Source organism: Geotrypetes seraphini, chromosome 9, assembly GCF_902459505.1.
Source record: "Geotrypetes seraphini chromosome 9, aGeoSer1.1, whole genome shotgun sequence".
Taxonomy (NCBI): Eukaryota; Metazoa; Chordata; class Amphibia; order Gymnophiona; family Dermophiidae; genus Geotrypetes; species Geotrypetes seraphini.
In genome coordinates this window covers 185,591,253-185,616,777 of record NC_047092.1, presented here as the reverse complement: position 1 = coordinate 185,616,777, position 25,525 = coordinate 185,591,253, and the positions used below count along the sequence as shown (strand labels likewise).

The following is a 25,525-nucleotide window of genomic DNA, read 5'->3' as shown; positions in this document are numbered from 1 at the left end:
CTCGACTTCGAAGTCTGCCTCTTTTGCCAGGTTTGTCTTCGACATGGGATAAGCTCTTCAACTGGATCTCCACTCTGATTCCAAGTATACACCTGAATACTTGGCCGACATGGAGTTGCCTCATCCACCCAAGGAGACATTGAGACTTCCTATGACTCCAATACTGAAGCAAACTTTGTTAAGGAATATGGTAACTCATTCCATTACAGCCATTCCATCTAAGCTGGAATCCAGTTACAGTTATCGCACAGTACCTTGCAAAGGCTTCGAGAAATCTCAATTGTCCCACCAGTCTTTGATTGTGGAATCTTCTTTAAAGAAAGCTCATCCATCTAAGCTTTACGCTGCAGTCCCTCTATGCAGGGAGGGCTGTACCATGGACAAGTTTGGCCGCAGATTATACCAGAATTCCATGATGGCTAACAGAATTCTCAATTATAACTACATTTTCACAGCTTACTTTAATCATTTCCTCAAATTGATGCCTAAGTTCTACCCAGCTCTTAAGGAACAAAATCTTTCTGAATTCAAACAGATCATCAGAACTCTATCTCAACTTCGATTCTTCATGCTCCAAGCCACATACGATGCTTTTGAGCTCTCTTCTAGAGTTTCTGCATTTGCAGTAGCCATGCACTATATCGCCTGGCTCCGCATTGTTGATATGGATCCCAATCTGCAGGACTGTCCAGCGAATTTGCCCTGCCAATGGAATGAACTCTTTGGTGATTCCATTGAAGCTGCTACAAAACGCCTCTCTGAACACGAGCGCTCTTTTGCTTCTTTAATTCGGCCGAAGCCTAAGACTCCTCCTGCTCACCCATACAAGCAACCACCAAGTTTCAAGTTTATTTATTATTTGATTAATCGCCTATTCCAAATTCTAAGCGATGTACAAATTGGTAAAATACATTATCTAAAATATACATAAAATAGACCTACATAATTAACAAGGGGATAAGTTACAAAAAAAACTAATTAAGTTAAGACATGAATACAATAGGGACACCAGCTTTCTCCAGGCTTCTGCCCCGAAGGCCTCCACAGCAACAACAGCAGAAGGCTCAAACTCCTGCTGTTACTAAACCTGCTCATTCTTTTTGACGTTCCCAGTCTCAGCATGCCAACCTCCAACCTCCCTGCATCAGAATTCTCTTCTGCCCATAGGTGGTCATCTTCACCATTTTTATCACCGGTGGGAGATGATCACCTCAGATCTCTGGGTTCTCACCATCCTTCAGGAGGGATACTCTACACTTTCTTCAAGTGCCTCCAGATCGCCCTCCAAGAGTGTCCTTCAAATTTGTTGCAACTTCCCCTTCTTCTTCAGGAAGTTCAGGCTCTTCTTCGCTGTCGAGGAAGTTCCCTTAAACCAACGGGACATGGGTTTTTATTCCGTTATTTTCTAGTCCCAAAGAAGACGGGGGATTTGCGACCCATTCTGGATCTCAGAGCCCTCAACAAATTTCTAGTCAAAGAAAAGTTTCGGATGCTTTCTTTAACAAACTTATATTCCCTGATGAACCAGGGAGATTGGCTATGCTCTCTGGATCTCAAAGAGGCTTACACTCATATCCCGATTCATCCAGCCTCTATGATTCCAGGTGGGAAATCTTGATCTACAATACAGAGTTCTTCCCTTCAGACTCGCCTCATCCCCCAGTCTTCACGAAGTGTCTGGTGGTGGTGGCTGCAGCCCTCCAAATCCAGTGTCTTCAACTGGCTCATCAAAGCCCCCTCTCAACAGAGGGTTATTGCAGCGACTCAACAGACTATTATGTTCCTCCAAAGTCTGGGGGTTCGAAGTCAATTTTCCAAAATCCCAGTTGACCCCATCACAGTCTCTTCATTTTATTGGGGTCACTCTGGACACTGTCCAGCTCAGAGCGTTTCTTTCTCCACCACGTCGGAATACCCTCATTCGCCTTTGCCAACAAGTGTCTCATCTCACATCAATTTCAGCAAGACAAATGATGGTTCTGCTCAGTCACATGGCTTCTACAGTTCACGTGACACCTTTTGCCAGACTTCACCTTCGCATACTTCAGTGGACCCTGGCCTCTCAGTTGGCAACAGGCTACCGATCCGCTTTCTGAACAGATTACAGTAACTCCTTTGTTGAAGCAGTCTCTCCACTGGTGGATGCTCTCTTCCAATCTTTCCAGAGGTTTGCTGTTCCACACTCCCCCTCATCAGAAGGTTCTCACAACAGACTCATCAACCTACACATAGCGAGCCCATCTCGACGGTCTTCGTACTCAAGGCCATTGGTCTCCCACAGACCGTCTCTGTCACATCAATCTGTTGGAACTCAGAGCGATTTTCAATGCTCTCAAAGCTTTTCAACACCTTCATTACCAGGTAGTTCTTGTCCGGACGGACAACCAAGTCACCATGTACTCTGTCAACAAACAGGGAGGGACGGGATCTCACTTCCTTTGTCACAAAGCTCTGCAGCTCTGGGATTGGGCAATCCATCACAACATCTTCCTCAGAGCTGTCTACATTCAAGGTCAGCACAACTGTCTGGCAGACAAATTGAGTCATCTTCTGCAACCACACGAATGGACACTCAATTCCTCACCTCTACGTCAGGTGTTTGCTCGCTAGGGGGCTCCTCAAATAGACCTCTTTGCCTCCCCCCTTAACAACAAGCTGCCTCAGTTCTGCTCTCTAATATACTCATGTGGTCTCGAGGCAGATGCTTTCCTTCTAAATTGGACAGGTCAGTTTCTTTATGCCTTCCCTCTGATTCTCAAGACTCTTGTCAAACTCAAGACAGAACATGCCACCATGATTCTGATAGTTCTTTGGTGGCCCAAACAACTGTGATACTCTCTTCTACTTCAACTCAGCACCAGGGAGCCTCTACTTCTACCAGTTTTTCCCTCTCTGCTTACTCAAAGTCAAGGGTCCTTGCTACATCCCAACCTGCAGTCTCTACACTTAACAGCTTGGTACCTTTCAACCTAACAGACTCTCTACAGTTTTCTCAGTCTGTACATGATATTTTGGTTGCTTCCAGGAAGCTGTCCACTAGGCAGTGTTATGGCCAGAAATGGACTAGATTTTCTACGTGGTGTTCCACTCGCCATATGGAACCAATGTCTACCTCCTTGGCTTCTGTTTTGGATTATTTACTTCACTTATCATAATCTGAACTCCAGTCTACATCCATCCGAGTCCATCTCAGTGAGATTGCTGCTTTTCATCAGCCTCTTGATGGGAAACCTCTGTCTGTACATCCTCTAGTTTACCGCTTTATGAAAGGACTTTAATGTTCATCCACCGCTCAAACCACCTCCAGTGGTCTGGGATCTCAATGTTGTCTTGGCTCAATTGAAGCCTCCATTTGAACCAATTGATCAGGCTCATCTCAAGTACCTTACTTGGAAAGTAGTTTTCCTGATTGCCCTCACGTCTGCTCGAAGGGTCAGTGAGTTACAAGCTTTGGTTGCAGATCCACCTTTCCCAGTTTTCCATCATGACAAGGTGGTCCTCCGTACTCACCCAAAATTCTTGCCTAAAGTTGTTTCAGAATTTCATATCAATCAATCTATTGTTCTTCCAGTATTTTTTTCCAACGCCTCATTCTCACCCTGGAGCAGTGGCGCTTCATACTTTGGATTGTAAGCGTGCCTTGGCTTTCTATTTGCAACGCATTCAACCTCACAGAACAGCCCCACAACTTTTATCTCCTTCGATCCAAATAAGTTGGGACATCCTGTCTCGAAGCGAACCATATCCAACTGGATGGCTATTTGCATCGCTTTCTGCTATGCTCAAGCTGGTCTCCCTCTGCAGGGTTGAGTCACGGGCCACAAAGTTAGAGCAATGGCAGCGTCTGTAGCTTTCCTCAGATCAACTCCTATTGAGGAAATCTGCAAGGCTGCCACTCGGTCCTCATGTTCACCTCTCATTACTGTCTGGATATTTTCTCCAGACGGGATGGCCATTTTGGCCAATCTGTTTTGCAACATCTCTTTTCTTAATTTGCCAACTCTCCCTCCATCCCATTATGCTTAGCTTGGAGGTCACCCACTGTGAGACTATGCTGCCTGCTTGTCCTGGGATAAAGCACAGTTACTTACGGTAACAGTTGTTATCCGGGGACAGCAGGCAGATATTCTCACGAGCTGCCCTCCTCCCCTGGTTGACTTCTTAGCTAGGTATCTGAACTGAGGTACCTCACAGGAGATGCGTGCCCTAACTCGGGCGGGAAGGCACTCAGAAGCTCTTATGAAGATCTTCAAGCAAGTCTGCTTTCGAGGCTGTCCGCTGCGGGGCTCCGTCGGTGATGTCACCCACTGTGAGAATATCTGCCTGCTGTCCCTGGATAACAACTGTTACGGTTAGTAACTGTGCTATTTGTAATAGCAATTGGCAAATTTATCAAAAGGAGAAGTTGAACAAATTTGTCAAGAAAATAGGTTTTAATGTTTTTCCTAAGCTGAACAAAAACAGAAATCGTACAGCAATAGCATTAAAATTCATGATAGTATCAGGCAAATTTATCAGAGATAAGTTTTAACACTTCCTAAAAATTTGATAGGTGTTCTCATGAGAAATGTGTCAAGAATTTGGTGTACAAATAATAAGTGACAATGGATGAGAGAAGCTAAACAAAAACATTAGTGTCACTATGACAAATGAAATATTTGCAAAATGCGGAGTTCGGTGTAGGGGACACTTGATGGCTTATCATACAATGAAAATGCAACAGAAAGATGTTGCTCCACTGTTTAACAATGCTAAATGAATGAATTAAAGGCATCCAGATTGCAATCTAATGTACATTATAGTAGGCACAATAATGCTGTCTGATACAACAAACTAATTATGGAAACAGATTAACCACTGCATCGGTGCTGTTGAATTTGCCTCGACTCGCATCAAGAAAACTCCAACAGTGACGTGTATGGATACAGCAACGTATAATATAAAAAAGGGACATACGGTTAATGCCTAAACATGAGACTTTAATGTAAAGCTATTTATAATGACGCACTACTGGCATCTTGAAGGAAACAAAATTTACTCGATATGTCACTAGAAATAAGTGCATTTGAAAGCTGTCCGCATCTTCCCAACTGCAAGGCCAAATGTGAACAGGAGCACACATGTTCACTTCTTTGTAAAGCAGTTAAAGAGAGAATATCATGGATTAAATAAAATTAAAGATGACTGACTTAAAACTCTCACTGTAACGAAATGAAAATTACACATGCGGTTAAAAATAAAAGAGAAACAGATTATACAGTAATCTTGCCTCTTTAAATGAGATCACTACACTCTTCACAATCTGCTTTGTCAACTACTATCTTTATACTTTGAACGAGATATTCCTCCTTCAAAGCGATTCTGAGCCACTGTGCCTACTCCCTCCGACTAGGTCCATCAGATGAAACCACCTGTGGGTATGCCTAACACAAGCCTGTTTCATGCTGAACAAATAGTCTATCCCCCCCATTTTTTTTTTTTTAACTTCTGAGGGTATCCTTTGTGTGTATGTTTCGTGAAAAATTCCCCATCCTAAGGCATGAGACCACCACCACACTCAGTGTCACTCTCCAGCTGCCACCCTTTCCAGCTCTGTCTTTTCCCAACTTGGTTGGAATAGTGAAAAAGATCAAACAGAGTTCAACCCTCCCCCCCCCCCCCCCCAAACTTCTCTCTGCCTCTGCTTTAGGGTGGACACCTTCTAGTTTCCTCCCCCCCTCCACAATGCCCTAACTGCCAGCAACAGCCTCTCGCCAATGCCAAGGTTCCCCTACCATGAGCTCTATTCCCTCCAAGCTGACTCTGGCACTTGCTTGCTCATTTATTGCAGGCGATTCACATCCGTCACTCACGTACAGGATGGTGCGGCTGCTGACTCTCACAGAAAATTGCTCTGGGGTATTGATCGATGGAACATGTTAACCAAAATTAGAAAATTTTCAGCCATAATATTTTCTCCCTGAGCTCTAAAGCTTAGTAGATGCTGCAGCCACTTGCTGGAAGGATTTTAACAGCTGGAAAAAAAGCTCTCAAAAGAAATGAAAGTGCTCATCAAATCAGCACTTGCTGCTTTTTGTAACATAAGTATCGAGGCTCAAAAAAATGTCTCTGTTCAAATTTTATTCTAAGTACTAGTGAACACTGGCACCCCAGCCAGGAAGGGTTAAGCCTCTTTGTGTAGCCCAGCTGTTCCCCAAGAAAAGTGTATTTGCCTATCTTGCCCAAATCAAGGAAAAAGCCACATAGAAACTGTAGAACTCAGAGCAGATTGAGGATAGGAAAGCAGGATGCAGGACTAGTGACTGAACTTCTTAGGGTGGTATCTTCGCTCAAACTGTTCCACATCAAATTTTCTCTTGCAGCCCGCATAGTTCATATACCGTATTTTCCCAAATACAGCTCGCTCCGCCCACCCTTGGTCATGGATTCCACAGATAGACCACATACAACCTGCCATGGAAAGAAAGTAGATAGGAGCGGGTTAAACACAGGGGAGAAGTAAAGCACAGTGACACCTAGTGTCTGCTGCTGGCAATAGCTTGTGTTCTGATTCTTTCGGGGGGGTTGGGGGGTGCAGTGCTATAATTTAGAGTGGAACAGATATTGCTGCTGTTTGCTGAGTCTTCAAGTACAATCCAAGCTTTTTCTGTGTGGTTACAATCAAAGCATTTTACATAAGGACTTGTTTACTGCCTTTTGGTAGCTTTCTCATTTCAATGCTCACATTCAAAGCGGTGGGCACTGGAGGATTAAGCGACTTGCCAATTCAGGTACTCAAGCATTTTTCTCTCTCTGTCCTGGCAGGCTCACAGTGTATCTAATGGTCACAAGGAGCAATGAAATGTCAAAAGGAGTAACAGTGGGAATGAAACTCACAACCTAAGGCTGCTGAAGCAGCTGCTCTAATCACTAGAGAAAACGGTGAACTTGACTTAGACAAGCTTTTCTGCTAATATTAATAGAAATGAATGTGTCCAAAAAAAAACAACCCCAGCTTAAGCAGTTAATTCTGCAATGATTCAGGAACAAAACCACGACTAACCTACATATCCGTTGGGGTCCCGACCATCCAGTTCAAATCTGTCATTAAGGTAGATTGCATATTTCAAGGCTGTCTCTGGAGTACTTGTCCATTCCAGGATTTTCTTGGCCCAGTACATTCTCAGAAACCCATGCATTTTTCCTTCATGTACCATCTGGAGCTAAATGAAAGAGGCCATGACTTGGTAACTCCAAAATGGCTGAGACAGCTTAAAGCAGCTGCAGCACCTAATGATCTATCAGCAAATAGTAAGGTCACCCGGTCAAGGTCAAAGACAACCAGATTAAAAGTCAAAAGAGCATGCTTTAATTGAAACACTTTCCTTAACTTCTACTGATGGATTAGCTTGGCTTTTTAAGTGACTAAAAGCAAAGAGCTAATGGGACATAAACCAATATCCCACACCATTACCCAATTATAAAATGGGAAGCTAAAGGTTAGACTGGGAGTAGAAATCCTCTAAGCCACAAATGCAGGCTGGATGGTTCCAGTTATCACTTAAAGTCTGTCTTGATGCAAGGTGGATTTCAAAAGAACATAAGCAATACAAAACACTACAACTCCAGTCATCATACTGACAAATGTTCCAGTGCATACGCTAAACAAAAAGAGATGATTCCTCAGTTTCTTTGATTAAAAATTAAGCAGCAACAGGACACAAGGAACTGCTCATCTGCTCAAATCGTAACCACCGCAATGCAGGTACAGTGAGCCCACATGCATTGGCAGAACGCAAAGTCAGTGGGGCTGGAGTTTCAGTTTTCAGGCTCTTATTTTAGAATAGATTGTTGGGGTTTTAGAAGGTGTATAAATGTTGAAAATAAATAAATATCATTTAAAAAAAACGTTTTGAAATTCCTGGTATTAACCGTGTCCTATATATTTTTTCTACTCTTATGCAGACTGACTGTTCTATTAATCTGAAGACCCAAAGCAACTTGATGGTTTGTTGGCCACATTAGTATTAGAGCTTTAATGACACTCAAGTAAGGGCCCAGGTCTTTCTGCTTCTATGTGACATGAAAAAAAAGATACAGTCCTTATAGCTGTTTCATAAAGAAATATTTCCTTAGATTGCATAAGTTTAATCAGGTACTCAAGCATTTTTACCTGTCTCACAATCTATCTAATGTACCTGGGGCAATGGGGGCATTAAGTGACTTGCCCAGGGTCACAAGGAGCAGGAGGGGTTTGAACTAGAGGTCTGCACGAGAACGGGGATCGCGGGAATCCCCCCAACCCACAGGACTCCCACGGGGACCCCCGTCTGGCCCACAGGATTCCCACGGGGACCCCCCTCTAGCCAATGGGATTCCCACGGGGATGGAAAGCTTTGGAAGCAGGGTTCGTCCATATAATATAATGGACACGTCAGCCTTAGTAAAAGAGAGGGTTTATAAGTTAATTACCTGAACAGAAAACAAAAAAAGGGTTCCACCAAAGAGATTCCACAAGGAAAACAGCAAAAGAAACTGTGGAATTGATGATCCTGTCAGAAGTAATTGCTGCTTTTTATGGGGACGGGCGGGGATGTAGGTAATTCCTTGCAGGGATGGGTGGGGACGGAGAGGATCCTGATGGGGACGGGTGGGGACGGAGAGGATCCTGATGGGGACGGGTGGGGACGGAGAGGATCCTGATGGGGACGGGTGGGGATGGAGAGGATCCTGGTGGGGACGGGTGGGGACAGAGAGGATCCTTGCAGGGATGGGTGGGGATGGAGAGGATCCTGATGGGGATGGGTGGGGACGGAGAGGATCCTGATGGGGACGGGTGGGGACGGAGAGGATCCTGATGGGGACGGGTGGGGACGGAGAGGATCCTGGTGGGGACGGGTGGGGACAGAGAGGATCCTTGCGGGGATGGGTGGGGACGGAGAGGATCCTGATGGGGATGGGTGGGGACGGAGAGGATCCTGATGGGGACGGGTGGGGACAGAGAGGATCCTGATGGGGACGGGTGGGGACGGAGAGGATCCTGATGGGGATGGGTGGGGACGGAGAGGATCCTGATGGGGATGGGTGGGGATGGAGAGGATCCTGATGGGGACGGGTGGGGACGGAGAGGATCCTGATGGGGATGGGTGGGGACGGAGAGGATCCTGGTGGGGACGGGTGGGGACAGAGAGGATCCTTGCGGGGATGGGTGGGGATGGAGAGGATCCTGATGGGGATGGGTGGGGACGGAGAGGATCCTGATGGGGACGGGTGGGGACGGAGAGGATCCTGGTGGGGACGGGTGGGGACAGAGAGGATCCTTGCGGGGATGGGTGGGGATGGAGAGGATCCTGGCGGGGACGGGTGGGGACGGAGAGGATTCTGGCGGGGACGGGTGGGATTTCTGTCCCCACGCAACTCTCTAGTTTGAACCCACAATCTCAGGGTGCTGAGGCTGTAGCTTTAACCATTGCACCACTCTAGAACTCAGAATGTAGTAAAAGTGAGCCAAGTGTAGGACAATGAAGCCATTGTGACATCACTGATGAGGTTGGCTCTTATTGGTGGAATGAGGCATTATGATGTCACAATACCAGCTCTGGTTATCAGATGCTGAAACTTTTCACACTATTTATTTATTCATTTTTCTATACAATTCTCCCCAGGGAGCTCAGAACAGTTTACATGAATTTATTCAGGTACTTAAGCATTTTTCCCTGTCTGTCCTGGTGGGCTCACAACCTATCTAATGTACCTGGGGCAAGTGACTTGCCCAGGAGCAGCGTGGGTTTGAACCCACCACCACACTCTCCCCCTCTCTTGCCTTTCTCCCAAACTCCACATATTGAGATCTTAAAGTCTGTCCTCATATGCTTTATGACAAAGATCACTAACTATTTTAGTAGACACTCTTTGGACCAACTCCATCCTATTTATATCTTTCTGTGAATGTGCAGTTTCCAGAACTGCACATTGGACTCGAAATGGGGGCTCACCAGAGACTAAAACATCCTTCTTCCTACTGGCCGTTGTTCTTCCTATGCACCCAAGCATCCTGGGGTTTTGGATCTCAAGACATTTCATAAATGCAACAGACTCCAAGACATGGATTAAATGGATCTCGATACATTTGGCTTTTCTTATGTAAAGTGCGTTCTTATAGCTGCATCGCCTTCACTTCCATGGCAATACTTTCTCAACTAGTTTGCTCTTTTTTTTTTTTTTTTAAGAGAGCTGGAATACATGTACATGAAGAAATGAGATGTAGGGAATAGTTGTATTCTGTGTATAATGTGATGTTTGTAATTGTTATGGATTTTATGTTATTTATGTAACTTGCTGTTAAGCGAGCGATACTCTGCATTTATCGATCAGTCCTTTATATGCTGAGTGCCAGTCGGGAAAGATACCTGGATGAGCTAAGTAAGAACAATGGCATACCTGTGCAGCATTCCAGAGAGGGTCATGGGTCTTCCCTGCCTCCAGCTGCTCCAGTGTGTAGATGTGAGTCCTCCTGTCCTTTGTATGGTCTTTCAGAGTATTTCTGGCCCAGGCATATGCACCTTGACAAGAGGAATTCAGCCTTGTAAGAAAGAAAATTTGAGAAGCAAGGGGACATCTTGCTTGTATAGCACAAATACCTTGGAAAGGACAATGCAAACATTTCTTCCCAGCCTCAAGTACAGGAAGAACGTGGTAAAAGTTAAAATAATGGATGAAGGTAAAAGCATATGCTGAAGAATGACACAACACCATCTGCTGTTTGGACATTTGACCTGGTTTACCTATTCCCTAGCAAACATGCTAAGCTACCTTCCAGCTTGTCGTATGTCTCATTATAGAAACAGAAGTTATCTGCCAGCTCCCGCCGGACCACTGCTTCTTCAATAAATGCATCCACCGATTCTCTGAATTTACCACCGTATTTTTGCACTTCTAGAACTGCACGTTGCACAGAAACTTGACCTGAGATGGAAAGCAATGAGAAGAAACAGCCACGTGGAATTATCAAAACCATGCAGACTACCTATTACCACAAAATCCGTATTTGTTGGAGCTCTCTCTACATGTACACACACAAGAAACATTTTGTATACGTGGTTCATAATAACGCTATTGTAAACTACATTATCTACTTCTGCATCTTGGAGAAATTTATAAAATAGCCCGTAACCTATATTCTCCCCACTCATCCCTTCTCCAGTCTTAGTAGAGCTGTTATTTCACCACCATTTTAATACTTTGGCTGTGCTACGCAGTATACAAAGAAATTGAATTGGTGTGTACTCTGGCACAGTGGAACATTGCATTGCTCCTCCAAGATAATGAATTACAGTAGGTACTTTTCTGAATTGATGGAGGGCAAGTGACAAAACCTGGCTTCCTCGGTTGACTGTCCCCACTCTATTTCCAAAGACACTTTGGTAAGAGGACTGTAATATTTGAAAATAAAATACACAGTGCGTCTAAAGACTCACCAAAGTGAAACCATGGCGACAGGTTGCTGAGCGCAGCTTTGTTTGGGTTATTCCTATCGGTGTTGAAGAACTTCAGCCGCTCGCCTATGAAGGACTGTAACACTCTCAGCCCTGCTGTGCCACCTGGCGTGGCCCAATCCACTTCCCCCACTGTACGATCAACTTGCAGACTGGCATAGCAGGCATCCCAGTCTACGGACTGCTTAACAGCACAGGACAGATGAGAAGGAAATAAAGACCTGAAACAGTTGCATCACTGGGGCTTATCTTATTTTAGCCAGTTAGGAAAATGCTCCACCAGGCAGATGGCGTGGAGTTTGAGAGCTGCTTCTGGGGTTAGCCCTAAGGCACCATCCCCTCTACAGCTTAGAGGAAGAGAAGATAAATGCATTGCAGTACTAACTTTAATACATTAGCCAATTACAGACAGTGTCTGCCTTCAATTTCAACACACAGAGATTTAATCATTTTAGAAAGTCATGTTTTGCACACAGCCAAGCTGAAAATCTTACCTCTGCTGTAAATTTGGAATTGTGAGGGTGTCTGGAAACTGCAGGGAATTCTGTTAGGAACTGTGGGAGCTGATCGTGGATTTTCTTTCTAATTGTTCGGGCTCCGTATTCCTGCTTGCTCGAGGCAAACCAGCAAGGAACAATATTGTGAGCATCAACCTAATGTAAAGAGAGCAGATCGGGAAGACGAGTGCAAGCGAGTGGTCACTGTTTCTAGAATCTGACCTTTACTGCCTACAAAAGAGGCGTTGGTAATTTCTTTAATGGACATCAATTCAGAAAGTAGGAAAATCAGCCATTTTCCTGCCACAGAAAAATATCAAAAAAAGGGGGGGAGGGACTCAATCTGACCATCTCTCCCCACTTACACACACACCTCTACCTTAATATAAACTGCTATATTCTGCAAAACCTGTAGTTTACATATTTGCAATTCAGGAAGAACCAGTCGTACAATGTTGAAATAGGCTATTCACAGATACTTTGGTTCTAGGAAAGGTAAAATCCAAGGGACCAATCTTAGGTTATACAGAACTTTCTTTACCTCAATAACCACATAAAAAATCCTGCTTAAGAATCCACCGACACTCTCATTTTGTGTATGAATACTGGATGAATGCTAACTGAATAGCACTAAACCTTTCAAAGACACAAATTCTATGGCTTTTGCAAATTTGCTCATGTAGAAATCACGAGTCAATTCTTTTTGAAAGGATTTTGATTTCTATTCTTTAGGAAATGGGGATTTAGGGGTGATATTTGATTCTATCTTTTGTTCAGATCCCAAACAAAAATTGGAATTCAGAAAGCCTTTTACAGATTAAAGATGTTGTCCAGACACAGAAGGACAGTAATTCAGAGTTTCATTATTCCTTATTTTAACTACTGTTAACACATTATTTTTAGGGCACGAGTTCTGTCTTGTGGTATTCAATTTATACCAGTAAAGAAAGGTTTACACTGGCTTCCAACGATTTGGCACATTCAATTTCTGGTTTTAATGTTGAATTTCAATGTCTTATCTAACTAACGAAGCATCTCAAAGTATTGTCTCGTTACATATCAATACACCATCCCGCCACACAGTAAGTGATGAAGGCAAAGCTGAACCCCCACTCGGTGCATCATGCTAGCCACATATGGGCAGTTAAATGTCATTTGACATTTTATAAACCAAAGTATTACGAACAGTATTTAACTTGCTAATCTCAACATTAACATGTGACGATAATAAAGTGAAATCCAATACACACACTTGATCTTTGCTTTTTATGAGGCGCATTGCCCTTCCTTCCCTAATCCACATCTCTCTTTTGACATTTGTAAGACACAGACCCTAGACGTCTATCTGGCACTGGCCTCACTCCTGTCCAGGTGGCTTCATTTCATCATCTTCAGTACACATTTTCACATGCTAGGATTGTTTTTGGGTAGCGAGACCTAAATCACAACACAGTTAGCTTTCCATAAATAGGGAAAAGCTCTAGCAAGAATTAGGCAGAAGCACTTCAAACTGCACGTCATTTGGGCTTTGATTTTTATGCATGTTATTTGCACCCCTTTCCCATGCCAACCCGAGTCTAGCAAAACCTCTCCCCCATATCTGCAGCCTTCCTTCCTCCCTCTATACCCAGGACACCAGCACCCTCTTCTCTCTCGACCCTTGAAGCACTGACCGTTCCCTATCCTCAGTCGCAGTCCCAGAAGCGTTCCCCTCTGCTCCCTTCCCCAGGGACACATGCATAAGAACATAAGACTTGCCTCTGTCGGGTCAGACCGGAGGTCCATCGTGCCTGGCAGTCCGCTCACGCGGCGGCCCCTCAGGTCCAGGACCTGAAAGTGCTCCTACCCTAAAACTCACATACGCTTTTCGCTTTTGTCCTATAGAGCAGTGTTTTTCAACCGCTGTTCCGCGGCACACTAGTGTGCCGCGAGATGTTGCCTGGTGTGCCGCAGGGCCGCCGGGCCCGGAGCTGACAGGGGGCCCGAGGCAGGGGCGCCAGTAGCTCGCCAAAGCAAAGTGAGTCGATCACCCAGGACTCACTTTGTCTTGGCGATCTAATCTATCGAGCCGATAAGTCTTCTTCTCCCCGACGTCAATTTTGCAGTCGGAGAGGAAGTTCGGGCCAGCCAATCGCTGCCTGGCTGGGCGGAACTTCCTCTCCGATTGCAGAATTGACGTCAGGGAGAGCATGCGTCGGCGTCGGCTTTGGGGCCTGTTATCCATTGGTGGGTCCTGTTCCCCGATGGCAGCGGCAGTGGCAGTGGCTTGGGGAACGGCAGGGAGAAAGAAAGAAAGAAGAGAAACAGAAAGAAAGAAAGGTCAGGGAGAGAGGAAGAAAAAGTTGGGGGAGGGAATGAGGTGTGGAGGAGAGAAATCATACAGGCTGATAGAAGGGAAGAAAGATTGGATGCACAGTCAGAAGAAGAAAGTGCAACCAGAAATCACCAAACAAGGTAGGAAAAATGATTTTATTTTAAATTTAGCAAAGTGGAGGCAGTATTACCACAGTTTTCAAAGGAATTTGCCCAAATAACTTAATAGTTAACTGGGTAAATTCCCAGAGATGAAAACTTCCCTTCACTTACTATGCACAGTTCTGAATTTATATCTGTTGTCTATATTTTACAATATGGTCACCTTTTACTAAACCGCAATAGTGGTTTTTAGCGCAGGAAGCCTATGAGCGTCAAGAGCAGCGCTGGACATTCAGCGCAGCTCCCTGCGCTAAAAACTGCTATTGTGGTTTAATAAAAAGGATGGAGGGTATATTTGTCTATTTTTGTATGCTATAAAAACCAAATACAGAGAGAGACTGAGAGCTGTTGACGAAGAGCTACGTGTGTGTCTTTCTTCGATTCCAGCCAGAATATCAGCTTTGTGTTCAGCCAAACAGGCCCAGGTTTCGCACTGAATAAAGTATTTTATAATTTTTATAATTTTTATTTCGTAATAAAGTAATTATAAAATACTTTCTTTGTGTTTATTTGATTCCTATTCAAGAGAATTACTTTATATATAGTCAATATAGGCAGAGAGTTAAATTTTTTAACATTTTCTAATGGTGGTGTGCCTCGTGATTTTTTTCATGAAACAAGTGTGCCTTTGCCCAAAAAAGGTTGAAAAACACTGCTATAGAGTAACCTTCTATCTATACTCTGCAATCCCCTTCACTTCCAGGAAATCATCCAGTCCCTTTTTGAAACCCAGTATTGTACTCTGTCCTATTACCTCCTTTGGAAGCGTGTTCCAGGTGTCCACCACCCTCTGAGTGAAGAAAAACTTCCTTGCATTCGTTTTGAATCTGTCCCCTCTCAGTTTTTCTGAGTGACCTCTTGTTTTTGTTGTCCCCGCTAGTCTGAAGAATCTGTCCCTCTCCACCCTCTCTATGCCTTTCATGATTTTATATGTCTGTATGCAGACAGAACCTCTCACTTCAGTTGGATCAGGCCCAATAGATTAAAAAAAGCAGGCAGCCTGCAGCAACTTCAGAGCCACAAAAATTGGTGTGGTGAGAGGGTGATTGTTTTATTTTCTTCTCATCCACAGCAAGCTCCTCTGGCTGCTCACCACCTCTCTGCCTAAGCTCTCACTCCCTTACATCTAATGCAGCATGTCTCACCAGGCTGGAACAGTAGGCATCACGATTGTCATTACTACTACTTCTAATCATTTTTATGGTGCTACTAGACATATGCAGCGCTGTAAATCAAAAAACAGAAGAGACAGTCCCTGCTCCAAAGAGCTTACAATCTAGTCAACACAAAGTGCTTAGGAGGGAAACCTCACTACACCAACTGTGTATCACTGGCATGTGACTCCTTCATCCCACTCCCTTTCCTTTTGTAGGGTGGATGCCTATATGTTGACCCACTGTTACAGAATTATCCCCTGTCTGCGCAGACCACAACTTTCCAATACAGTCAGTTACGGAAAATACATATTTTCACTTGAAACGCCCACAGCCCAATCTCCACAAGTTTGACCATCTCTTACCTGAACAAACGGCACGTCGTCAGGAAGATTCTTTCTGACATCATCTACCCACTGCAGTGGGACCCTTAATGGAGAGAAATCTGTCACTAAGCCTCCAATGTCATGTTCGTTAATAAACTGTGGAAGCACATCTTTTGCCAAACCGATCAGCAGGTGGAAAGGGATATGCAGCTCCTTGCACTCCTAAAGTGAAAAAATGCTAGTTACAGAATAACAAGTAGAAATCAATCCCTTTCTGGGAGACAATTTAACCACTAAGAACAGGATGACCCAAAGATTTAAGTCATGCAAAACTAGGAGGAATATCTCTTATAGTTGCACAACTGGCAAACACACCTGGAATGGTTTTCTTTGCTCTTACCAGTAAGAACTGGTGCTGCATTGTAACCCAGAATCAGAATCCCCAGACTTCTGATATTCCATGGCCACAGAAGGGTTGCAAACTGGGTCCCATTCCATGGAATTCCCTTTTACTTGCAGAATCACAGGAAATGGAGGGTCAAGGTGGGCTGCCCTGTGTGTCGGTTTATACCCCTACTGCAGTCCCAGTGAGGGTGCCTACTCTGATTGCATCTCCCTCACTATGATTCCAGTAGCTACCCTAGATGTATCTTCCCCTCCTTGATAATTTGGGCCTCAGGGCAGAGAGGACATTAGTGAAGGATTCCTGCTGTACACAAGCCAGGATGAGAGGATGACTCAGAAGATGGAGGAGGAACAAAGGAAAACAAGTCATGGAACAGAGAAAAGAGGAGCGAGGGTCTGATTGCAAGGTTTAATGCACAAAATTGTGGGCTAATGTGCAAAGTCCAATTCCTAGTCATAAAACATTATTGAAAAATCTGGCAGAAGGAATTTCAGCTCACCACTATGACAGCTTTCAGTTTTGCAGCTGGTATATAAAAGCACATCTCTTTTAAAATCAAATATTTAGGCCTCCGTGAAAAACCAACACATGCAGCTTAAACTAAATTCTGCAAACTGGCAACCAGCGAAGACATCCACCTTTTCCAATCAAAAACTATCCCCCCTCCCCCCCATTTTACTAAACCACGATAGCGGATTTAGCGCAGACAGTCACGCAGAATTCAGCACGTTTCCCTGCGCTAAAAACCACTATCCTGGTTTAGTAGAAGGGAGGGGAGAGCATACTGCTACTCCAGTACGAATTACATCTTTATTTTCTTCTCTTGTCCCCTCTCAAGTCAAGATTTCCAGAAAATTTACATTTCTAACCACAAGCACTGCCCAGATGATAATTTTTAAGTTAGTCATTTATCATATTTTGGGATTTGCTTCAAGAATACCTCTGCAACTTCCTGCAATCCCTTCAGCATGAAGCCATAGTGGCGAATTGTCGCATCCAGGAACTTGGGGACAAGACAGAAGCAGACGTGGAGTGGGAGTTTCTGTTGGAGAGCAAGGCGCTGAGCATATAGGAAAGCCCAGTTATCTGAAAGAAAACACTTTAAGTCAAAACCCAAGCGGCATACTTGGTTTTTCCTTTTTCTCTGGGTACTTAATGCCTCCTTACTATAGAAGCATATAGGGACAAATTTTTCCCCGTCCCCGCAGTTTTTAAAACATTGACTACAAATGAACCCCAATTTATTAATAGATTACTTATTCCACATAGTACATCACGCTCTTTAAGATCCACCAATCAAAAACTCTTAACAGTTCCATCACTAAAAGTCATCGGAACTCGTCGCCCTGACATTTTTTCTGTAATAGCCCCACAATTATGGAACAGTTTGCCCCAGTATCTTAGAGTAGAAAATGATCTGAAACAGTTTAAAAGCAGCTTAAAGAGTTTCCTTTTTAAAGATGCGTTTAATTTATAAGCTTAACTAAGGATTATTATCAAATTTTTCCTTTTTTATCTTTTTATTTCCCTGTTATCTCCCCTACCTGTTGTTTTTTACCATTTATGTTTTCTTTTATATATACGATTGTAGTTCTACCCTTTCTTTCCCCATGTATCTGTTAGTTTGTATGTCTTTATTTATTATTTTGTATGATAATGTGTCAAATTTATGTATCCTTTTATAATTAATCTGATGTATCTATTTTTTATCTGTAAATCGCTTAGCAAATTAAATTAAGCGATTCAATAAGTCAAAAATAAACTTGAAACTTGAACGCAATTTCCCATTCCATCCCCGAGAGTTTTCTCCCTGTCCCATTCCTGTAAGCTTTATCTTAACTGCACAAGCCTCAGACACTTATAATTTTAAAGTGATTGAGGTTTGTGCAGATGAGAACAGAGCTTGCAGGAATGGGGCAGGGACAGGAAAAGAACTTGTGGGGATGGGATGGGAAAATGAGTTCCCGAGTCTGGTTACTCTTTGGCATTCTAGAACGCTGCCACTATTTGGGATTCCGGAGTCTGGTTACTCTTTGGCATTCTAGAACGCTGCCACTATTTGGGATTCCGGAGTCTGGTTACTGTTTGGCATTCCAGAACGTTGCCACTATTTGGGATTCCAGAGTCTGGTTACTGTTTGGCATTCTAGAACGCTGCCACTATTTGGGATTCCGGAGTCTGGTTACTCATTGGCATTCTAGAACATTGCCACTATTTGGGATTCCGGAGTCTGGTTACTCTTTGGCATTCCAGAACGTTGTCACTATTTGGGATTCCGGAGTCTGGTTACTCTTTGGCATTTCAGAACGTTGCCACTATTTGGGATTCCGGAGTCTGGTTACTCTTTGGCATTCCAGAACGTTGCCACTATTTGGGATTCCGGAGTCTGGTTACTCTTTGGCATTCAAGAACGTTGCCACTATTTGGGATTACGGAGTCTGGTTACTCTTTGGCATTCCAGAACGTTGCCACTATTTGGGATTACGGAGTCTGGTTACTCTTTGGCATTCCAGAACGTTGCCACTATTTGGGATTCCGGAGTCTGGTTACTCTTTGGCATTCCAGAACGTTGCCACTATTTGGGATTCCGGAGTCTGGTTACTCTTTGGCATTCTAGAACGCTGCCACTATTTGGGATTCCGGAGTCTGGTTACTCTTTGGCATTCCAGAACGTTGCCACTATTTGGGATTCCGGAGTCTGGTTACTCTTTGGCATTCCAGAACGTTGCCACTATTTGGGATTCCGGAGTCTGGTTACTCTTTGGCATTCCAGAACGTTGCCACTATTTGGGATTCCGGAGTCTGGTTACTCTTTGGCATTCTAGAACGCTGCCACTATTTGGGATTCCGGAGTCTGGTTACTCTTTGGCATTCTAGAACGCTGCCACTATTTGGGATTCCGGAGTCTGGTTACTCTTTGGCATTCCAGAATGTTGCCACTATTTGGGATTCCGGAGTCTGGTTACTCTTTGGCATTCTAGAACGTTGCCACTATTTGGGATTCCGGAGTCTGGTTACTCTTTGGCATTCCAGAATGTTGCCACTATTTGGGATTACGGAGTCTGGTTACTCTTTGGCATTCCAGAACGTTGCCACTATTTGGGATTCCGGAGTCTGGTTACTCTTTGGCATTCCAGAACGTTGCCACTATTTGGGATTCCGGAGTCTGGTTACTCTTTGGCATTCTAGAACGCTGCCACTATTTGGGATTCCGGAGTCTGGTTACTCTTTGGCATTCCAGAACGTTGCCACTATTTGGGATTCCGGAGTCTGGTTACTCTTTGGCATTCCAGAACGTTGCCACTATTTGGGATTCCGGAGTCTGGTTACTCTTTGGCATTCCAGAACGTTGCCACTATTTGGGATTCCGGAGTCTGGTTACTCTTTGGCATTCCAGAACGTTGCCACTATTTGGGATTCCGGAGTCTGGTTACTCTTTGGCATTCTAGAACGCTGCCACTATTTGGGATTCCGGAGTCTGGTTACTCTTTGGCATTCCAGAACGTTGCCACTATTTGGGATTCCGGAGTCTGGTTACTCTTTGGCATTCCAGAACGTTGCCACTATTTGGGATTCCGGAGTCTGGTTACTCTTTGGCATTCCAGAACGTTGCCACTATTTGGGATTCCGGAGTCTGGTTACTCTTTGGCATTCTAGAACGCTGCCACTATTTGGGATTCCGGAGTCTGGTTACTCTTTGGCATTCTAGAACGTTGCCACTATTTGGGATTCCAGAGTCTGGTTACTCTTTGGCATTCCAGAACGTTGCCACTATTTGGGATTCCGGAGTCTGGTTACTCTTTGGCATTCCAGAACGTTGCCACTATTTGGGATTCCGGAGTCTGGTTACTCTTTGGCATTCTAGAACGTTGCCACTATTTGGGATTCCGGAGTCTGGTTACTCTTTGGCATTCCAGAACGTTGCCACTATTTGGGATTCCTGCTATTATCTGTGTTTCCGGCAGGTACCTGTGACCTGCATTGGTCACGGCTGGAAACAGGAAGCTGGGCTTCGGCTCTTCTTACGTGACAAGCACCTGAGAGGCCTTACCTTGCACCCTCTGGTCCCGGGACATCCAGTAGCTGATGCCCCCGGAGGCCTCCTTCAGCTCACTGGAGCTCGAGACCAGGCGCACGCGCTTCTTGTTGAAGGCGAAAGCGAGCACCGAGGAGCCGGCTCTGAGCCGAGACCTGGCCACGCCCTCTAGCAGGGTCTCCCCGCCCCCGTCCGAGCTCGCGGCCTCCTCGGGGCTCCTCGCTCTCTTCGCTTTTCGCGGCATCCGAATGAAGAACAGGAAGTGCCCGTCTCGCGCTCACGACGTGCTGGCGCTGGCGGCGAGGCGCGAGACAGAGCAGCGGAGGTTAAGGGGGCGGAGCGACAGTGCGCGGGAGAAGGGAGGCTGAAGCGAAGGTGGAGCTGGAAGAGGGCTGGAATGGGAGGAGTCTGGAGGAGGGGTGGGAGGGGCTTGGATAATGACTTCTGAGAATGACTAGTAGAGAGACATTTTTTGACTGTTGACTACTGGTAATGTTTTCCTACCATAAAGTTTAGCAATTTTATTTTATTTATTTATTTATTTTTTTGGGGGGGTGTAGGGAGTGGCTGTATTGATGAAATGTTTTGAGAGTTGGGGTTCTCCTGATAAGGGACCAATTGTTTCTGATTCGGGGAAGATTCTCAAAACCTACTGTGCTTGTAACGATGGTCACTACATAAGAACCTAAGAATTGCCGCTGCTGGGTCAGACCAGTGGTCCATTGTGCCCAGCAGTCTGCTCACGCGGCGGCCCCCAGGTCAAAGACCAGCGCCCTAACCAAGACCAGCCCTACCTGCGTACATTCTAGTTGAGCAGGAACTTGTCCAACTTTGTCTTGAATCCCTGAAGGGTGTTTTCCCCTACGACAGACTCCGTAAGAGCATTCCAGTTTTCTACCACTCTCTGTTTCCAGTCGGTTTAGCGTGTAAGTGTTCTACCAGCCAGTTCTCAAAAGGCCTCACCATGGTCTTTCCCGAGCTTCCTGGCAGACTCCAACTCTGCCATGCAAATATATTACAACAAAGTCATTAATTAATATTTAAACAAGCACTCAGGGCAATTCTCTATTATTGCTGGGTGATTCCCTAAACATAGAAACATAGAAGATGACGGCAGAAAAGGGCTATAGCCCATCAAGTCTGCCCACCCTACTGTCCCTTCCTCTTAAGTCTATACCTAGTGACTATTTATTCGACCCTCATAGGGATCCCACATAGGTATCCCATTTATTCTTAAAGTCCAGCACGCTGCTGGCCTCGATCACCTGCGCTGGAAGCTCATTCCAACGGTCAACCACTCTTTCTGTGAAGAAGTACTTCCTGATGTCGCCATGAAATTTCCCGCCCCTGAGTTTGAGCGGATGCCCTCTGGTGACAGAGGGTCCCCTGAGAAAGAAGATATCATCTTCCACCTCGATACGTCCTGTGATGTATTTAAATGTCTCAATCATGTCTCCTCTCTCCCTACGTTCTTCTAGAGTGTAGAGCTGTAGTTTGTTTAGTCTCTCCTCGTACGAGAGACCTTTGAGACCCGAGATCCTCCTGGTGGCCATCCGTTGAACCGACTGAACTAACCTCGCTGTCCTACATTTACGGACAAAATTTTTCGGCAGGTCTGAGCTGTCTTAGCCTTAGTTTCTGGTCAGTGCCTGAGTGCTAATTGGCTCAGGCATTGACAGGAAAGTAAGGCTTGACAGCTTAGACCCGCCAAAAAATTCTGCCCCCGACACCCCTGACAGGAGGGATGCTCACTCCCTCCTACCCCACCATCAAGCAACCCCTCTGAACCCCTCCACAAACAGAAGATGTCCACTCCCGCCACCACTGACAAGCAAACCCCCCACCCCCAGCAGCAGGAGGAATGCCTACTCCCACAGCCACCATCAAGCAACCCCCCCTCACCCGACACACATGCACACCACCCCCAGCAGAAGGAGGAATACCCACTCCCGCCACTGCCATAATGCTCCTGATGACCCCCGTCCCCCCTACCTTGTTCACAAAAGCTCACTGGAGGGATGCATACTCCCTCCGGCCAACAGGCCCACCTCTTCAAAATGGCGGGCCTTCCCCTCCCTGGTGCATCCTGGGATACAACGGGGAGGGGCCTAAGGCTCTGTTTGGCCCAGATTGATTAAGGCCTCATACAGTTTTACAGCGTTTGTTGGAGCAAGTAGCTACAACGCCCACAATCTTTTCTGTTTATTGAGCCTCTGTGAAGCTTACGGGGTTTTTTCAAAACATATTCACATGACAGCAGTACAATTTCCTGCAGACAAGTCCTCTATATAGTTATCAGAGTTATTTTCTATAGAGGAGGAAAACTCCAGAGTTACTAAAGACTCCTAAAGAAGGAACAGTTTCCTTTACCAAAACACTTGCAGTATTGAATCGTGAATTATAGAATTATATTCATGCTCTCAGTAAATGACTTTGTTTGGAGACATCTCATCCTTCCCACTTGATAAGAACTTAAGAATAGCCGTACTGGGTCAGCCCAGTAGCCCGTTCTCACGAATGGCCAATTCAGGTCACTTGTACCTGGCCAAAACCCAAGAAGTAGCAACATTCCATGCTACCTATCCAGGGCAAGAAGTGGCCTCCCTTGATTTCTTTGTTATTTACATATCCGTGGGAATTGTGCATCACTTTTTGTCCTTTCATTCTGTAAAAATATAGAAACATGATGGCAGATAAAGGCCAAATGGCCCAACCAGTCTGCCCATCCGCAGCATCCACTATCTCCTCTTCTCCCTATAGGCTAAGGCTCTGATCACTTGCATTGCAAGGTCATAGAGCTTTATTGTTATAGAAACATAATGGCAGATAAAGGCCAAATGGCCCATCCACAGCATTCACTATCTCCTCCTCTCTCTAAGAGATCCCATGTTCTTGTCCCAAGCTTTCTTGAATTTGATGATTTCTGAACCGTAATCCAGAGCACTGTTTTAGTCAAGTGAGATTGTTGCAATGTTTTGTGCCTGGTGTCTTTTACTGTTATGTTACATCTATTTCAGATAGTGCAAAACACTGCTGCATGCTTGCTTACTGGTTTGTCATATTATAATGCCATTATGTCTTGTCTTTTCCATCTATGTTAATTACCTATTCAATTTGGAATTAAATTCAAGATTATGCCTCTAATTTATATAAAGTGTTGGACGCTCCATTTAAATCTATTAAAAATCTGTAAGCGTGTAAGATCACTGAGGTCAGAGGATACTTGTTTGTTGGAAATTCCATATGTGGGACAGGTGCAATTTGAAGAAATGTGAAATACAGCTTTTTATTGCCTGGCCTAAGGAGTGGAATTCATTCTCATTAAGATGCAGAACTCTGATACTGTGGCTGTCAAGAAATCATTAAAATATTATTTGTTTCTAGGTGCCTTTGGAGAAACTGAATGTTACATAGCACGCCCACCATTATTCTTTTAAAATGTGACAGGAAGTGAGCGGTTTTCACTTAATAAATTAGAGGACCTTAAAGTGTGCAAATTGGATTATTAATCAATAAGGTAAGATCATTGTGGTGATGTGAAATTAGCTAAATTAGGTGCCTTTCAGGTTTGTCGTATGTGTGTGTTCTACTACTGCTACTCATTCCTGGAGTGCTGTACACATTGGCCCCCTTTTACAAAGGCGATTAGCCTGGTGAGTCGCAGTAATCAGTCCATCTCCCATAGAGATCCAGTGTACATCGGAGCATTTGCCATGCAGCCGCTGCTACCACACTTTTGTAAAAGTGGTGGGGAGGGGGGTTAGATGTAGTTACTGTAGGTATTGGGGATTTTTTTTCTTTATTCTTTATAGTTGTATGCGGTATATACATTTTTTAATAAATAAATACATTTGTCCAAGCCTTTCTTAAAACCAGCTACGCTATCTGCTTTTACTACAACCTCTGGTTGCTGCAGTTCTGAAGGGAAAACTTGGACGTTACCTGAGTTTGAGAGAAGTGTGGCCGCCATCTAAGATTCTCCTGACTCATTTTACTAAAATTGTTGGCCATTTACTCTACAATTCCTGGGTAATTTTTGTCTTTATCTGCTGTCATTAATAGCATTATTATATTTTAAGTGAAAACACAGTGGTGCATTCACTTTGAAGTGAAAGCAAAGCTTGAAGGTAGAATTAACCCGTGAACTTTACACAGATGTAGGCTTTACAAAATGACTCCCTCACTAGTATCTGAGTTAGCCCAGGAGCCTTTTCTGAAGATGAGTGTTTATTTGGCAGCTCTTTGGTCCTCACAAGGTTGTTGCTTTGATAAGTTCCTTGTATTTTTCTTCAGGGCTCTTGGATGAAGTAAGTTTAGGTTATTCATTTGCTCATAAGGTCTCCTGTCTTGTAATCACTTTTGAACTAGTTCTTCATGTTTATTTCCTGAAAAGTAACTGGAGAAGGACGGTTCGGTAACAGAGACTGTAATATAGCCACAGGAGGAAATAAACCCATACAAATCCCATCGCAAAATCATTTGCATAAGGGGAACTACACAAAAAAACAGGAAACTTTTAAGAAATTTAAAGGGGAAGCTGAGATGGTCAAATATTGACAGGTGCTTTAGAATCTACTCAGTTAACAGGATCAAATGAAATGTTGGCCACCAAGTCAAAGAGACTTGAACTAGCTGGGTTTTCGGGATGTCCACAATGAATACCCTTGAGAGAAATTTGCATATTCTTTGAAGATATTGTGAAACACAGACTGACTCTGCAGTAGAGAGTTGCGCGGGGACAGAAATTCCACCCGTCCCCACCCATCCCCGCCAAAACCCCACCCGTCCCCGCGAGGAATCCCTCCGTCCCCACCCGTCCCCGCGAGGAATCCCCTCCGTCCCCACCCATCCCTATAAACTTCAGAAATAGTTATTTCATTTAATTATGCTACTGAATTAAAGGCTCTGGAAGAGACCCATTTACAAATAAGCAAAGAGACTTTATTAATTTGGAAATATTAATTAGGAAGAATACATACTTTGTAAACGGGTTTCTACCAGAGCCTCTAATGTAAATATAAAATATAAATACTCAGCTGATGAGAACTCCCAAGCTGTCAGCTGAGGACTTCCTTTGCAGTTGGTCGGAGGGAGGGAGGGAGGGCTTTGCTTAAGCCCTCCCTCCGACATCAGCGCTGACATTGGGAAGATTTCCAG

General features: G+C 44.5%; 2 protein-coding genes across 3 annotated transcripts in view; one reads left to right on the top strand and one right to left on the bottom strand.

Annotated features, from left to right (window-relative positions):
• Positions 1-5,435: 5,435 nt before the first annotated feature.
• On the bottom strand, positions 5,436-20,707 carry LOC117366627 (deoxyribodipyrimidine photo-lyase-like). Of its 2 annotated transcripts, none has more exons than XM_033958230.1 (9): positions 20,384-20,707; positions 17,273-17,418; positions 15,966-16,148; positions 11,969-12,127; positions 11,457-11,658; positions 10,792-10,944; positions 10,420-10,541; positions 7,043-7,202; positions 5,436-6,450 (listed from the first exon to the last, which is right to left on the bottom strand). In XM_033958230.1, exons 1-9 carry the CDS (start codon positions 20,610-20,612, stop codon positions 6,296-6,298), a joined length of 1,509 nt encoding a protein of 502 aa, XP_033814121.1. In that variant the 5' UTR covers positions 20,613-20,707; the 3' UTR covers positions 5,436-6,295. The 2 variants fall into 2 exon arrangements, with proteins under 2 accessions (XP_033814121.1, XP_033814122.1); XM_033958231.1 differs by having other exon boundaries at positions 11,457-11,655; positions 20,384-20,705.
• LOC117366626 (mucin-17-like) overlaps positions 7,148-25,525 on the top strand; it is a 48,929-nt gene continuing 30,551 nt past the window's right edge. The window contains exons 1-2 of the mRNA XM_033958229.1: positions 7,148-7,744; positions 23,753-23,885. The gene's annotated coding sequence lies outside the window, so the exon portion shown is untranslated. The remainder of the gene's footprint in view (positions 7,745-23,752; positions 23,886-25,525) is intronic.